Below are 13,952 nucleotides of genomic sequence, written 5' to 3' on the forward strand. Positions count from 1 at the left end.
ACCACGAACTCCTCGCCCAACTCCTCGCCTGAACGCCGTCATAAAGCAGCCAATAAACGAAGAGCAGGAAGAGGCGGGGCTACCCGGGGAACCACCCCAAACACCTACTTCTAACCAGTCGAGTCACAAGACTTGAGCGAGGGCGGAGCTAGCCTGATGTAACCCAATCCAGGATTTGAGGGCGGTTACCTATGACCCACTCCCCAGAGCTTGGCTCCGCCCTTCGCCTTGACGTACACTTGCCAACCTATCAATGACGAGGCCTGTGCGGGGGGGGGGGGGGGGGGGGGAGGGGAAGGGGGAGGAGAGTGGGAGGAGGCAGAGAGAGAGGAAGGAGGCGTAGGCCGAGGAGGAAGAGGGAGGAGGGGCAGGGGAGTCCTGGCGGTGAAGAGGCCTGGGACTCCAAAGAGGACAACAGGAAGATGCGCCGGAGTTTTCCCGCGGCCCAACGGTCGTCCCGGATTCCCTAAAGCACAAGTTAGGCAGAGACGGAGGAAAGGAGGAAGAGACTTTTATGTCGGCGGACAGAGAAGCTACACCCGTCACCGTTGCCTCACATCCGGGGCTTTGGAGGGCTGGCCCCACGGCCCCGCCCCCCCTCGCGCCTTTCATGGCGTACGGAGGCGGAGGTTGGAAAAGCTGGGTCCGGAGAAGGCCCCTTTAAATCTTAAAGGGGTGGCACCGATTTCTGCCGACTTGAACGCTAGCCTTAAAGGAGAAGCTGTCGAACCGAAGGTTGACAAATCGTGAACTCTGCTCGTTGGGAGAAGTGGGGCGATTGGAGATTCTCTTCTCTACTCCCGCCCCACGGAAGAAGTCCTTTAAACTCAGCTTAAAGGGGAAGTGGCAGCTTGTGGAGGACTAGAAACCAGCTCTCGAGGTCTTAAAGGATCGGCCTGCTGTTTGAAGGACCCTGGACTCCTTAAAGGGGTGGCCTCTTTTAGCCGGAGGACTTGAGACACTTTTAAAGGGAAGGTCTGCGTTTCGGGTCGAGCTTTCGGCCCCCTTTAAAGGGGTGGTCCTTCCTCTTCCTCGGGGAGACTTGCCTCGACCCCTGGCAGGGGGCGGCCACCGCACTAGGCCGGCCGGACACCGGCGGGTCGTCTTAAAGGGGCCGGGGGGCTGGACAGCTTGAGGACTCGCCTTAAAGGGACGGCCGCCCCGTTTTCGCCGTCGCGGCCCCGCCGGCCCCACAGGGGGGGCCCTCGGGCTTGTCGCCCCGGGGGCGGCGCCGGCTCTCCGGGCCTTGGCCTTGGGGCGAGTTCGGGGCCAACAGATCCTGCTTTGGAGGGGAAGCCGGGGCCTTCTCGTCACTGAGCCGCCGTCAGCACCGCGCCTGCGACCCCCGGCCTGCGGACAGGCCACTCCGGGCCCCGTCGCCTCCGGATGCGGCGCTGAGGGCCGTCGCCATGGAGACAGCAGCGGCCGCGGCCCCAGGCCCGGGCTGGGTGGCCGAGGGGGAGCGACGGAGGCGGCGCTGCTCGCGCCGGGACCGAGACCGGGAACAGCGGCGCCGCCGCGGACCAGGCGGCGACGCGCCCCGGGCCTTGCTGGCCGCTCCGCGCGGCTCTTCGTCGTCGTCGTCGCCGCCGCCGCCCGCCAGGCCCTGGTCGTCCGCCTCGTCGGGTGAACGGCCCGGGGGCCCGAGGCGGCGGCGACCTCGTCCCAGACCGCGGCCCCCGCGACCCCGTGCTCGGAAGCGGCCCGCCGGCTCGGGCAGCCGTGGGGAAGAGGAGGAGGAGGAAGAAGAGGGGGGCCCCGACGACGGAGAGGCCGAGGAGGAGCCGGAGGAAGAGGAGGAAGAGGAGGAGGACTTGATCGATGGCTTTGCCATCGCCAGCTTCGCCAGCCTCGAGGCCCTGCAGGTAAGGCCTGGCGGGGACTGGGCCTGGGGGTCGGCCCGAGGGGCAGAGAAGGCAACCGTGCCTGGGGGTGGGGGAGGAATTGGGGGGTGCTGCCACCCAAACCAGAGCGACCGGCTCCTCTGGCCGGCCTCGCCCCACCCTAGGGTAGGAGGAGGTAGAGCAGCTAGTCTCCAAGGACCAGCTGGGTCACCAGCCAGAGGCGCTTTGGAAGCCTGATCACCCCTAAAGAGGTGGGAAGCTTTCATTTTCCATCCACGTCAGTCCCACCTCCTCCTCCACAGAAGGATGCATCTCTTCAGCCCCCAGAGCGACTGGAACATCGGCTGAAGCATTCTGGGAAACGGAAGAGGGGGGGCTCCAGTGGGGCCACTGGGGAGCCAGGGGACAGCTCTGATCGGGAGCCTGGCCGGCCCCCTGGGGATCGAGCCCGCAAATGGCCCAATAAGCGGAGAAGGAAAGAGGTGAGCTCTTCCCAGATACACATTCTCTAAAGCTGACAGGCATAGTGTGTTGACTTCTGTCCAGTCAGCAGTACCAGTGCCCACTCTAAACAGTGATCCCAGTCTTTAATGCAAAAAAAAGAAGGCAAAACCGGTTAGAATTCCTCCTCACCCCCTTTTGAGGTCTGACAGAACTATGTACAGTCAGATTCACCTGCTTGTAGTTGGCACTATGTCTACTTCAAACACATTGGTAATTCAAGACACATCCAAAGAACTTGGTTGAATGATAAATAAGTTAAATGTGGTCCCTTTTCTTTCCTGGAGGTGGTGGCAGTGAACAAGTAAACACTTGGGCCACAATTTGGGAGGCTACATAAGGTGGAGATTTGGGAGCAGTGCTGCAGAAACCCACATGAGGAAGCCACTCATTCTGTCTGGGGGATGGGCAGAGGGTTGTGGTTAGGGAAAGCCCCCTATGTTGTCTTAAGCCCCGAAGTACAGTCAGAAGTTTGCTAAGAAGAGAAATGGAGAAAAGTTGTTTTGAGCAAAGGCACAAAAAATATGAGAATCTGTTCTACTTCAAGTGTGGCAAGAACATTGGGAATGAGAGAAGCTAGAAAGGCATGAGGGACCTTTAATACTGAACTGGGAGTTGAAACTGTTTAATTGCCTGGATATCCAGTCATCCTCCCTTACCTCTGGACTCTGGTCTTTCTCAGGCCTTCTCTCGCCATTCTGTGGAAGCTGGATACATAGTAAGTGCAATCCTCCTGAATTGGCCCCTCCTCACCCCTTGAACCCTACTTTTATTCCTTTCCTGACACCTCTCTTTTTTTTTTCCCTTTCCCCAGTGTGATGCGGAAAGTGATCTGGATGAGAGGGTGAGTGGGGCTAGAACTTGTTGGGTGGGCAGTGCCACAGCCTGTCAAATAGACTACAACTTAAAGACCTTCTGAAGGCACCAGAAGTCTCCTTTTTGAGTGGGGGAACATGAATTAGGTTAAGCTAGGAATATTAGCTGCATGTCTTGGTATGGCATCTTTTCTAGAGTCATCACCAGTTCTTCATAGGAATCCAGAATGGTTCCTGCTAGCCTTTAGTCCACTTATAATTAAGATTTTATGAATGAGAAGTCTGAGCAAAGATAAGCAGTGAGGACATGAAGTCCTTTCAATGTCATTGTAGGACACCTATGTAGGTGAATTTCAGTTTATTATTAGAGTTTATTTGTTTATTTTAAATTACTGTATCCTACTAAATAATGCTATATCCATTTACCCCTATAAATAACTTATTTTGTACTCACTGATGTTTATCTCATTTTCCTTCAAAAGTTGTCTGGTCATGGAGTGTGGTGACCCAGAGAAATTGTCTGTCCAAGGGGAGTGGCCAGTTTCATGCCACATAAAAATAGGGATCCATTTTCAAGAGAACTTCAAGTCTAGGTTTTTTTCAAGAGAACTTTCAAGTCTAGGTTTTTAAGGAGGAGTCCCCAGGCTTCATAGTATTAGCAGCTTTTTTTTTTTTTTTTTTTTTTAGCAGCAGGTTTTTGCTAATGCTAGTGAGCCAAACAGATCTTTCAGCTAGGTGGGACTAAGGCCTGTCTGATATGTCAGTTTGCCTGCTTTTTGTCATTTACGTGCTGCCTTGATTCAATCTTCTTGGACTAGCAGACTTTTTTTGCCCTGCTGCTCCACTCCTATCTCTAAGCTTAACCCCCCCCCCCTTAGAGCCCAAAGTCCAGTGGGTATCACAAAGCTGATAGAATAGTTATATCACTACAGTACCTAGTGGGCTTTAGGGTCTAGGGGCCTTTCTAGGTGAAGGTCAGGCTTGACTACAACTCAACCCTCTCCCTACCTTTTCTGCCAGGTCTCTGATGATGACCTCGACCCATCCTTTACTGTCTCAACCAGCAAAGGTTGGTGCGAAGGGCTGGGATGGAGGCAAGCGGGAATAGTTGAGTGAACGTGAACTTCAGCTGAGTATGTTTGCTGTCCTGCCCTCACAGCCTCGGGGCCCCATGGCGCCTTCAATGGGAACTGTGAAGCAAAACTCTCCGTGGTCCCTAAAGTGTCGGGCCTGGAGCGGAGCCAGGAACAGCCCCCAGGGCCCGACCCGCTGCTAGTGCCTTTCCCCCCAAAGGAACCACCGCCTCCACCAGCCCCACGGCCTCCTGTCTCACCCCCTGCACCCTTGCCGGCCACCCCCAGCCTGCCATCCCCACCCCAGCCCCAGCTGCAGCTTCGGGTCTCGCCATTCGGCCTCCGCACTTCTCCCTATGGCAGCAGCCTGGATCTCAGCACTGGCAGGTGAGTGACTCAGGTAGCTGGTCTGATCTGGAAGGGCCTGGTTATTTTGGCTCCAACCCTTGCATCCTGTGATGGACATGGGATGGGACATGTGATGGCGTGAAAAAGGATTCTGAGGCTAAAACATTTGAGAGACACTGGGTAAAATAAAATCTCAGAGATTCCTGTAGGACTTACCTGAGCGCTACACATTCATGCAGGGCAATCCTATTGCTGTCATTTCCCAGTTTTATTTGCTGGTGAGAATTTCTTATAAGGCGAATTTGTAGGTTTAGTGTTCTTTGGAATATATTTTGGGAACTGCTAACATGATGCTTAAAGAGTGCTGGCTTTGGTGTCAGTAAAACCCAGATTCAAATTCTTTTTCTGCCATTTACTGGTTATGTGATTTTTGACAAGTCATTTGACCTCTGAGCCTCAGTTTCCTCTTTCCTATGAAATGAAATAATGCTGGTACTTTCCTTCTAAAGCTATTGTCTAGCTAAACAGTGCTTCCCAAAGTGTATACTCGTCACGAGTGGGACTGGGGATAATGTCAGGTCCCCCCCGAGTTAGCTCTAAAATAGTCACAGGTTAGCTTTTATGTGCTTCAGGAAAATACGGTTAGTACCTCAACTTGAGTTTGCACATTACTGCTCAGGGTGAGACCAAAACAAGAGAGTGAGCTGTAGTAAAAGGAACTGGGGTAGTACAGATGGTTGGTTGCATGGCCGCAACAACTTTGAGAAGTGGTGTAAATGCGGGAGACTTGCCATAGCTTCCAAAGCAGTGCTAGCACTTGGCCTACAGTAAATGCTCACCAAAGGGTAAGAATTGTTGGTATTGTCATTATTGTTGTTCTTTCTGTTGTCATCCTCATTGTTATTATTGAGAAAACTAAGGCTCAGAGAGGGGCAGTGACTTGCTCAAGGTTTCGCATGATGTTTGTAGCAAGATGTGCATAGAATTCCATCTCCTGACTCTCAGGGCAGGTCAGTGTGGTTGTTGCCCTATCTTAGGGTGGGGACCCAGATTGCCCAGTGTAATTAGACATCAAAATGAATGATCTGTTTGGTGCTGTGATTGAGTCAGAAAAGGGAAAGTCATATGGCCAGGGATGCAGAGGTAGAAGAGGGGGTTGTTGGATGTGGGAGGCACCTCAGTTGAGGCCGGGTTATCTGAGGGAGTTTTGCCATCTCCTGTGTTGGAGAAACAAAGTATTATCACCCAGGCTTCTGACCCCCTCCCGTCAGAGCTGGCACCTCCCACTTCCTCACTCATCTCCCCACTTCTCTCCCCAGCTCTTCACGGCCGCCCCCCAAGGCCCCGGCCCCTCCCGTGGCTCAGCCTCCCCCCTCATCATCCTCTTCGTCCTCCTCCTCCTCATCTGCCTCCTCCTCGTCCGCGCAGCTCACCCACCGGCCCCCAACGCCCTCACTGCCCTTGCCTCTGTCCGCCCACGGCTTTCCTCCCCCGGGCCTGAGGGCCCCCCCTCCACCCCACCATCCCTCCTTGTTCTCCCCTGGCCCTCCCCTGCCCCCGCCCCCACCCCTGCTGCAGGTGCCAGGGCACCCTGGGGCCTCAGCCGCTAACGCCCTTTCTGGTGAGTGTGGGGTCCTGGCCGGGGGGTGGGGGGCCATGGCTCTGAGCTCTGGCCCAGCTGGCTTTAGGGCCTCTGGGCCTCAGCCTACAGCAGCACTTGAGGAGGGAGTGAGTGGCTCAAGGCCAGAGGGAAGGCAAGTCACTGGGGCCCAAAGAGGCTGACATGGTGGCAACAGATATGAAAGCCTTCTCCCCTCCCCTCCCACAGAGCAGGACCTGATCGGCCAGGACCTGAACTCTCGCTACCTGAATGCCCAGGGTGGCCCTGAGGTGGTGGGAGCAGGGGGCTCAGCCCGGCCCCTGGCCTTCCAGTTCCACCAGCACAACCACCAGCACCAGCACACCCACCAGCACACCCACCAGCACTTCACCCCTTATCCCCCGGGCCTGCTGCCACCCCATGGCCCCCACATGGTGAGCTCCTCATTGGGCTGGTGATGAGGCTCAGAGGCCTGGGGGAGGGCGTGGCTTCAGGGTAAGGCCCTGGGTCCCTGGCTGGCAGCTTACTCTTCCCTTCTCTTCCCTAGTTTGAGAAATACCCAGGAAAGATGGAAGGCCTTTTCCGACATAATGTGAGTGTGTGTGAGTGTGTGTGATGTACGGGTATGGATGCATCAATGCATGCATGTGGCCCTGACTGTTGGGGTCCAGTCTTCAGCTCCAGAAGCCAGAGCCTTAAGCCTGGGAGAGCTCCAAGTGGGTGTGGGGAGGTAGGAGGGTTAGGGTGGAGGCCAGAGGACTGACTTGATGGGCAGACCAGACCCGGACTGTACCTCCACCCCCTGCTTGGACTAGTCCCCTTCTCTCCACAGCCGTACACGGCCTTTCCTCCCGCAGTGCCCGGGCTCCCTCCGGGCCTCCCGCCAGCTGTCTCCTTTGGCTCCCTGCAGGGGGCCTTCCAGCCCAAGGTGAGCCTCAAATCTAGCCATACCACTGCCTCCTGCTCCTTATAGCATCCTGGGTCTACATGCTTTTCTTTCCATGTCTCCAGTCCTATCCAGCTTCCTGCCCTCCTTTCTGGATTCAAGTTTCATTTTGTTTTATTTTACTTATTTCCCCCCTCCCCTTTGTGCTGTTTCTGGGGCTTGAACTCGGGGACTAGACACTGTCCCTGAGCCTTTTTGTGCAAGGCTAGCACACTTAACACTGAACCACAGCTCCACCCCCTGGACCCAAGTTTTCTATGACCTTGTTCCCTCCCTGTCCCATCCCCCAGCTTGGTTTTAGACAACCCCCCCTCCCCTTTTTTAGTGCTTGGTGACAGCTCTCCTGTCTAATCCCTCCACTCCCCTTTCCCAGAGCACGAACCCTGAGCTGCCACCACGACTGGGGCCAGTGCCAAGCGGGCTCCCCCAGAAGGGGACACAGGTGAGGGGGGCAGGTCCTGGGGTTGCTGAAAGGTACATTGAAGGAAAATAGGAGAATATTGCCTCCTCCCTTTAACACACAGTCAGAGGTGTCTCTAGGTGCCTACAGATAGAGGATTTCTATAAATAACAGGATTTTCCAGGCATGAGAAATAGGCTCATTATGTTGTCCCAGGAATAAGGTAATATTAGGGTAGTGGTTTTTATTTTTGGTGCTACTGGGGAGCAAACCCAATCTTCCTATGCCTAGCATACATTCCACCACTGTTAAATCCCCCAGCCCAAGGACAGTAGATTTTGTGGAGTTTCTTGAATTAGGTCAAATTTAATTTTTTTTCCCCCCAAATGAAATAGTAGGAAACCATGTTCACAGAGCAATTACAAGATGGCTTTCCCTTTGTGAATTGGTTGGAGAGACTTGCCTTTCTTTTTGCACATGTAGTAACCCTAAGACCTCAAGGCTGTGAGAACATTGATAAGCACTGGATATGTTTCCTAGAGGCTAGATTAGACCAGAGATTCCTTGAAAGTTGCTTTTTTTTTTTTTTTAGATAAATTGAAACCTCTAATATATAATGATGCTATAGTATCAAAAAACCTATCCTGCCTGCCCATAGCAGCCCCTCAACCCTCCCAGCAGGGCACTCTCCTGGAGAGGTGGTGATAGAGAGATGGCTAGAGTGGGAGAGATGGGATAGAAAGGGGGATTTTGACACTGGAAAGGTTGAATGAGGTCAGAGTCTCAGGGAGGTGTCTAGGGGCAAAGAGATGCTGTGGATACGAGGTACTGAGGTTAGTGAACATGTGTGAATTGCCTTCAATCTTTCCTTTGCCATCCCCAGATCCCTGACCATTTCCGGCCACCTTTGAGGGTGAGTTTGTTGAGGACCTCAGGCTGCATGAGGTTGGGGGCTGGTGTTAGAACATTCTGGCTAAAGGGTGGGAGGGTTCCTATTTGGGAACAATGAAAAGGTCCAAAACACGAAGGAAGCCAAGTGTGACACAGAAAATGAAGGGCTTTGAAGTCACAGACTTGGGTTCAGATATAACTGGCCATGGGGCCTTGGGCAACACAGCTTATCTCTCTGAGCCTCAGTTTCCTAGACTTTAAAATGAACCTGGTCATCTCTTAGTTGTAGGAATGGTGAGTAGGGATGTTGTGTGGCAAGGCTGGGCTGAGGGCCAGGCCTGGAGTGGGTGATGAGTGAATGTTCTTTGCTTCCCTTTCCCTTTGATCATCCATCTGGGGCGGCAGAAACCAGGGAAGTGGTGTGCCATGCACGTGCGCGTGGCTTACATGATCCTGAGACACCAGGAAAAGATGAAGGTACTGGGGCCGGAGGGCTGGGGAGATTGGGTCTGAGAGTCAAGGATGGCCTGAGTTTTGGGGCAGCTGCATTCAGTGGAACTCAGTAGAATCTTGGCCGGAAACGTTCTCTCCTATCCCATCATCGCTGCACAGTGTGTTCTTTGGTTAAGTCTGGGATGATGATCTGAGAGGTAGAAGTAGAGAAAGAGGAAGGATAGCAGCCAAGCTCCTTGTTGGTATGAGCCAGCCCTTGGCGGGGAGCTCATGGTGGGAGAACAAAAGTAGGGACTTCCTAAGAAATTGACAGAGGAAAAAAAAACAAAACAAAAAACAGTATTGACCCTGGCTCTTCACTCACCTATTTGCCCCTTTCCCTGTGTCTCACACAGGGTGACTCCCACAAGCTTGACTTTCGGAACGACCTCCTGCCCTGCCTTCCGGGGCCCTATGGGGTCCTGCCCCCTGGGCAGGAGCTCTCCCACCCGGCCTCCCTCTTCACTGCGACTGGTGAGTCTAGCCAGCCCACCCAGGGTCTAAGGTTCTCCATGTATGGCCCGAGGTCCACCTTGCGCCCACTCAGCCTCATCAATTTCCCACCTCTCTGCCCAGGTGCCGTCCACGCTGCAGCCAACCCTTTCACGGCAGCTCCCGGGGCCCATGGACCCTTCCTGAGCCCCAGCACCCATATTGGTAAGAGCCAAGGGCATGTTGGGCATTCCAGACCTTGTCCCTGACTTCCCAGACGTTCTGGAGCTGGAAGATGGACATCAGACTCAAGAAGCAGCTAGAATGGGGGTAGATTCTAGTTCCATTTGCTTTGTGACCTTGGTCAAATTAGTCAACCTGCTCTGAGCTATGATTTCCTTAGCTATAAAATGAGCAGCAAAGGGCAGTGACTCCCTCACTCCACCATAGCAGACTTTATCTCTGAAATAGTCAAGGGTAGAGGAATAGCATGCTCCCTGGGAGAGGAAAGTGACAGCTAGCTGTGCAGGCTCAGCTCAGTGGAATTTGGTGGGTTTCTTAGGGGAAGTTTTACCTTGCTGTGGGTGGACGAGGAGTTGAGTGTGACTAGAGGCATTTCTGGCTGTGGTTCTCATGAGAGGTGGGCTAGTTGTTTTACCAACTGTGACACATTCATGAAGTCAAGGAGAGAAGACGGCTGAGATTTTTAGGAGAGTAGCTTGCTACATAGTCAAGATCTGCTAAATGGGTCCAGGTGGTTGTGGTAGGGAATGGACATAAGAGCTTGATCTCTAATATCAATCAGAAAGGCCCTGGTTTGTGGGTACACCTCACAGCTAGATGACCTTTGACAAGTCATTTCACCTCTCTGAGCCTGTTTTATCATTTGCAAGTGGGAATATACCTATCTGATTCCTGACACTTGGTAGAAGGCTAATAACATAGTACATGACCAATCACAGTGCCTTGCCTGGTCCAAGGAAATGCTCAGGACTCCTGGCCTGCTCACTGATTTGCCTCTTCTCCCCATTTCTTTGCACAGTTGGATGCCCCGTGCTCTAACATCTCTCCCTATTCTCCCCTGACAGATCCTTTTGGGCGTCCCACAAGCTTCGCCTCCTTGGCTGCCCTCTCCAACGGGGCCTTTGGAGGTCTGGGCAGCCCCACATTCAGTGAGTGCTGGGTGGGGATGTAAGGAGGGTTCTGTACGGGGTGGGGGAGGGGGTGTCACGGGATCTGGAGCCTCTTCACTCCTGGCCCCTATCACTTTCTACTTCACTTTCTGCCTAGACTCCGGCGCCGTCTTTGCCCAGAAAGAAAGTCCAGGGGCCCCACCAGCCTTCGCCTCTCCCCCAGACCCATGGGGCCGCCTGCACCGCAGTCCTCTGGCATTTCCTGCCTGGGTCCGGCCCCCTGAGGCCGCCCGGACACCAGGCTCAGACAAGGAGCGGCCTGTGGAGCGGAGAGAGCCCTCTATCACCAAGGAGGAGAAGGATAGGTATGCCTCCCTGCCCTGCCAAGGTGCTGCCCTCCTTGGTCTTCAGGTATCTGGAGCATCTTCATTCTTTCCCTGCATCTGCTCTAGGGACCTCCCTTTCTCAAGACCCCAGCTCCGAGTGTCTCCTGCTACGCCCAAGGCTCGGGCTGGTGAGGAAGGGGCTCGGCCAGCCAAGGAGTCCGTGCGAGTAAAGGAAGAGCGGAAAGAAGAGGCTGCCGCTGCTGCAGCTGCTGCTGCCGCCGCCGCCGCTGCCGCTGCCGCTGCTGCCGCAGCCGCCACTGGGCCTCAAGGCCTTCACCTGCTGTTCGAGAGGCCCAGGCCACCTCCCTTTCTGGGCCCTAGTCCGCCAGAGCGCTGTGCAGGCTTCCTGGAGCCAACCTGGTTGGCAGGGCCCCCACGCCTGGCCAGGCCACCTCGCTTCTATGAGGCCGGTGAGGAGCTGACTGGACCTGGGGCTGTGGCTGCTGCCCGCCTCTATGGTCTCGAGCCTGCTCATCCACTGCTCTACAGCCGCTTGGCTCCTCCACCGCCACCTGCTGCGGCCCCAGGAACCCCTCACCTTCTCAGCAAGACCCCACCAGGAGCCCTTTTGGGGGCACCACCTCCACTTGTGCCCGCCCCCCGGCCCAGCTCTCCACCTAGGGCCCCTGGCCCAGCCCGGGCTGACAGGTGAGGGGAGGGGAGGGACCAGCAAAGCTCCATTCCCCTTTTCCTTTTGATAAGGCCCTGGGGCTGAGGTTTTTTGAGCCAGTGCTGGAAGGCAGAGATCATGACCCTTACGGCCATCTCTGAGGTCATGGGCCTGGGAGTAGAACTCCAACCCCCACAAGGTCAAGTATCACATGGACCGTGGGGACACTGGGAGGGTAGAGGTCACAAGCCTCTAGAGAGGTGTGTGTGTACATGAGAGGGGTCATTTCAGAGGTCATAGCAGATGACCTCCTGAGGTGCACCATCATCCCCTCTAAGGTCCTCTAGGCCCTTGGCCTGCCTCCCCAAGGGCTCACTTAGCCAGAGGCCAAAGTGCCCCCCTCCTCTTCTACCATCCAAGTCCTTGTGCCCTTCTGGGGCTGGAGGACGAGGGGGCTAAAGGAAAGGGGGTTCCATGTACATATTTATCACCCCTTCCACATAGCCCCCAGACCTTTTGTACATTTTTACAGGGGTGCCCCTCCCAATGACCCCCTTCCTGGTTAATTAAATCCTCAGACTGGTGCTGTGTTCCTAGCCTCTGGCCTCTCTGTGGGGGTAGGGGGGCCACAGGGGAAGAGCTGGGAGGGGACAAGTAGGAGCCCTAGGGCTTGTCCCTGGGGATACCTGGGGTCCAGCCAGAGGCAGACTTAAGGGGAAGGACCCTAAGGACCTAGGCTAGAGGGAAACACAAACACTGTCAGCCCAGGTTCTCCTCAACTAGTTCTGTTAACTTTGTCCCCAGCTCTAAAAGGCTCAACCTTCAAGCCTCAGACTCCACCTCTTACTGGCTCAGTCCCCACCCCTACCCCATTTCCAAGTGCCCCCAGGACTCCTGGGCCCTGCTCCACAAAACCCTGTACCAGGTCGGGGGGTAGGGGGCAAAGAAGGTCACCATGTACCACACACCAAAGAAGGGGGTTGGCCCTGGGGTGGGCAATACAGGCAGCTTCTTCAGCAGCCTCACGGCAACAGCCCCAGCCTTCCCAAAGCAGCAGACGCCTCCAGGCTGGGGCCCAACCTAGAAGGCAGGGCTCAGTTTAACAAACCATAACGTTGACTTTTTTTCCCCGGTGGGGCTTATTCTGTAACATGACTTGCGGATATTTATATAAAAATGAGTGTTACAATGAGGCCCCCTGGCTCCTCTTTGGGTCTGTGTGGGTCGCCTGGTGTGGGTTGGGTCGGGTCCCAGTATAAGGGAGGGATAGGGACAATACTGATGACCATGTCCTGATAGTGTTTTCCCTTGGTCCTGCATTGAAGTTCAACCTCTGGGTGCATGGATTGATGTTAGGTGTGGATGTTTTTTTCCCCATTACATATATTGTTCAAGCCATCTAGAAAGATGTAAAACATCACATTTCCTTCCCTTTTACCTACCAACCTTCCCCAGCCCATTCCCTTCTCTAGTGCTTGCCACTGTTGAATATTTAGTGTGTGTTCATCAGGTATCTTCCTGTGTGTTTACCTACACACATCGGTCATGTATGCTCACGTTAGATAAGATCTAAAGTTATCGCAATTTGTTTTTGCAGAGTACTACATGGTCATTCTAAAGCAATGCAAACACCCATGTATAGTACAAAGAGCTGGGCGCTAGTGGCTCACACCTGTAATCCTAACTATTCAGGAGGCTGAGATCTGAGGATCATGGTTCAATCATGGATCATGATTATAGATGCAAAACACCAGCATTTGGCATGATTATTTTGGAAAATGGGACTGAGCCTGGGAAAACCTCCATGTTACACAGCATTATAGCTTTAATTTTCTTGCTGTTTGTAAGAGTCTCACTATGGCCTTGAACCTTCCATTTTCCTTCCTCAGCCTTACAAGTAAGTTCTGGGGGAAGAGGTGGGCACCACTGTGCCTAGTGAAGTAAAATGCTTTCTATACTTTCATAACCCGACTTCCCAGGTCTCTCCTCATTCCCCAAACTGGATCTTTTACTCACTTCTTTGTTTCTGCCTGTATCTCCAGCACCCAAGTTAGAAATCTCCCTTTTCCAAACTGCTTGAACTGCCTTTGATAATTTCAACCACTGTTGACTTAATCCATTATGCCAGGCACTAAAATGGTGGAAGGGAACACAGGTAAACGAATCCCAGCCTTTCTGGCACTTAGATTCTACTGTAAGAGAAGATCAGCACACGTGCTGCATGAAGAGGCTACAGGGGAAAAATGTTCAAAGGCTGCCTTGCTTGTCCTAATCACTGTGCTCTATTGATTCCTCCCAGCTCTGATGCATGCTTGGAGTAAATCCTCTGGGCAGAGGTAAAATGACAGTCCAGAAAAGACTTCGCCTTCAGGAAAAAGCTAAGCAAAAATCATCCCCTATAAGAGGCTAATGATAGGAAATGGATTTCTTTGCTTTTAACAAGTTAACATAATAGCTTTTGTTTGAGATATGTTTTGTTGT

At 53.8% G+C, this 13,952-nt stretch overlaps 1 protein-coding gene across 1 annotated transcript; it reads left to right on the forward strand.

Moving 5' to 3' along the window:
* Positions 1-303: 303 nt before the first annotated feature.
* Positions 304-12,664, forward strand: Fbrs (fibrosin). The gene is made up of 18 exons (XM_090358014.1): positions 304-1,865; positions 2,147-2,326; positions 3,028-3,063; positions 3,160-3,189; positions 4,181-4,229; positions 4,320-4,620; positions 5,901-6,202; positions 6,410-6,615; positions 6,729-6,773; positions 7,014-7,109; positions 7,501-7,569; positions 8,411-8,440; positions 8,824-8,895; positions 9,267-9,384; positions 9,487-9,567; positions 10,431-10,514; positions 10,633-10,840; positions 10,928-12,664. The coding sequence occupies exons 1-18, from the start codon at positions 1,410-1,412 to the stop codon at positions 11,511-11,513; spliced, it is 2,949 nt and encodes a 982-aa protein (XP_090214140.1). The 5' UTR covers positions 304-1,409; the 3' UTR covers positions 11,514-12,664.
* Positions 12,665-13,952: the final 1,288 nt, after the last annotated feature.

The sequence above is a fragment of the Megascapheus bottae genome, chromosome 25 (assembly GCF_031878675.1).
Source record: "Megascapheus bottae isolate mThoBot1 chromosome 25, mThoBot2.hap1, whole genome shotgun sequence".
Classification (NCBI taxonomy): Eukaryota; Metazoa; Chordata; class Mammalia; order Rodentia; family Geomyidae; genus Megascapheus; species Megascapheus bottae.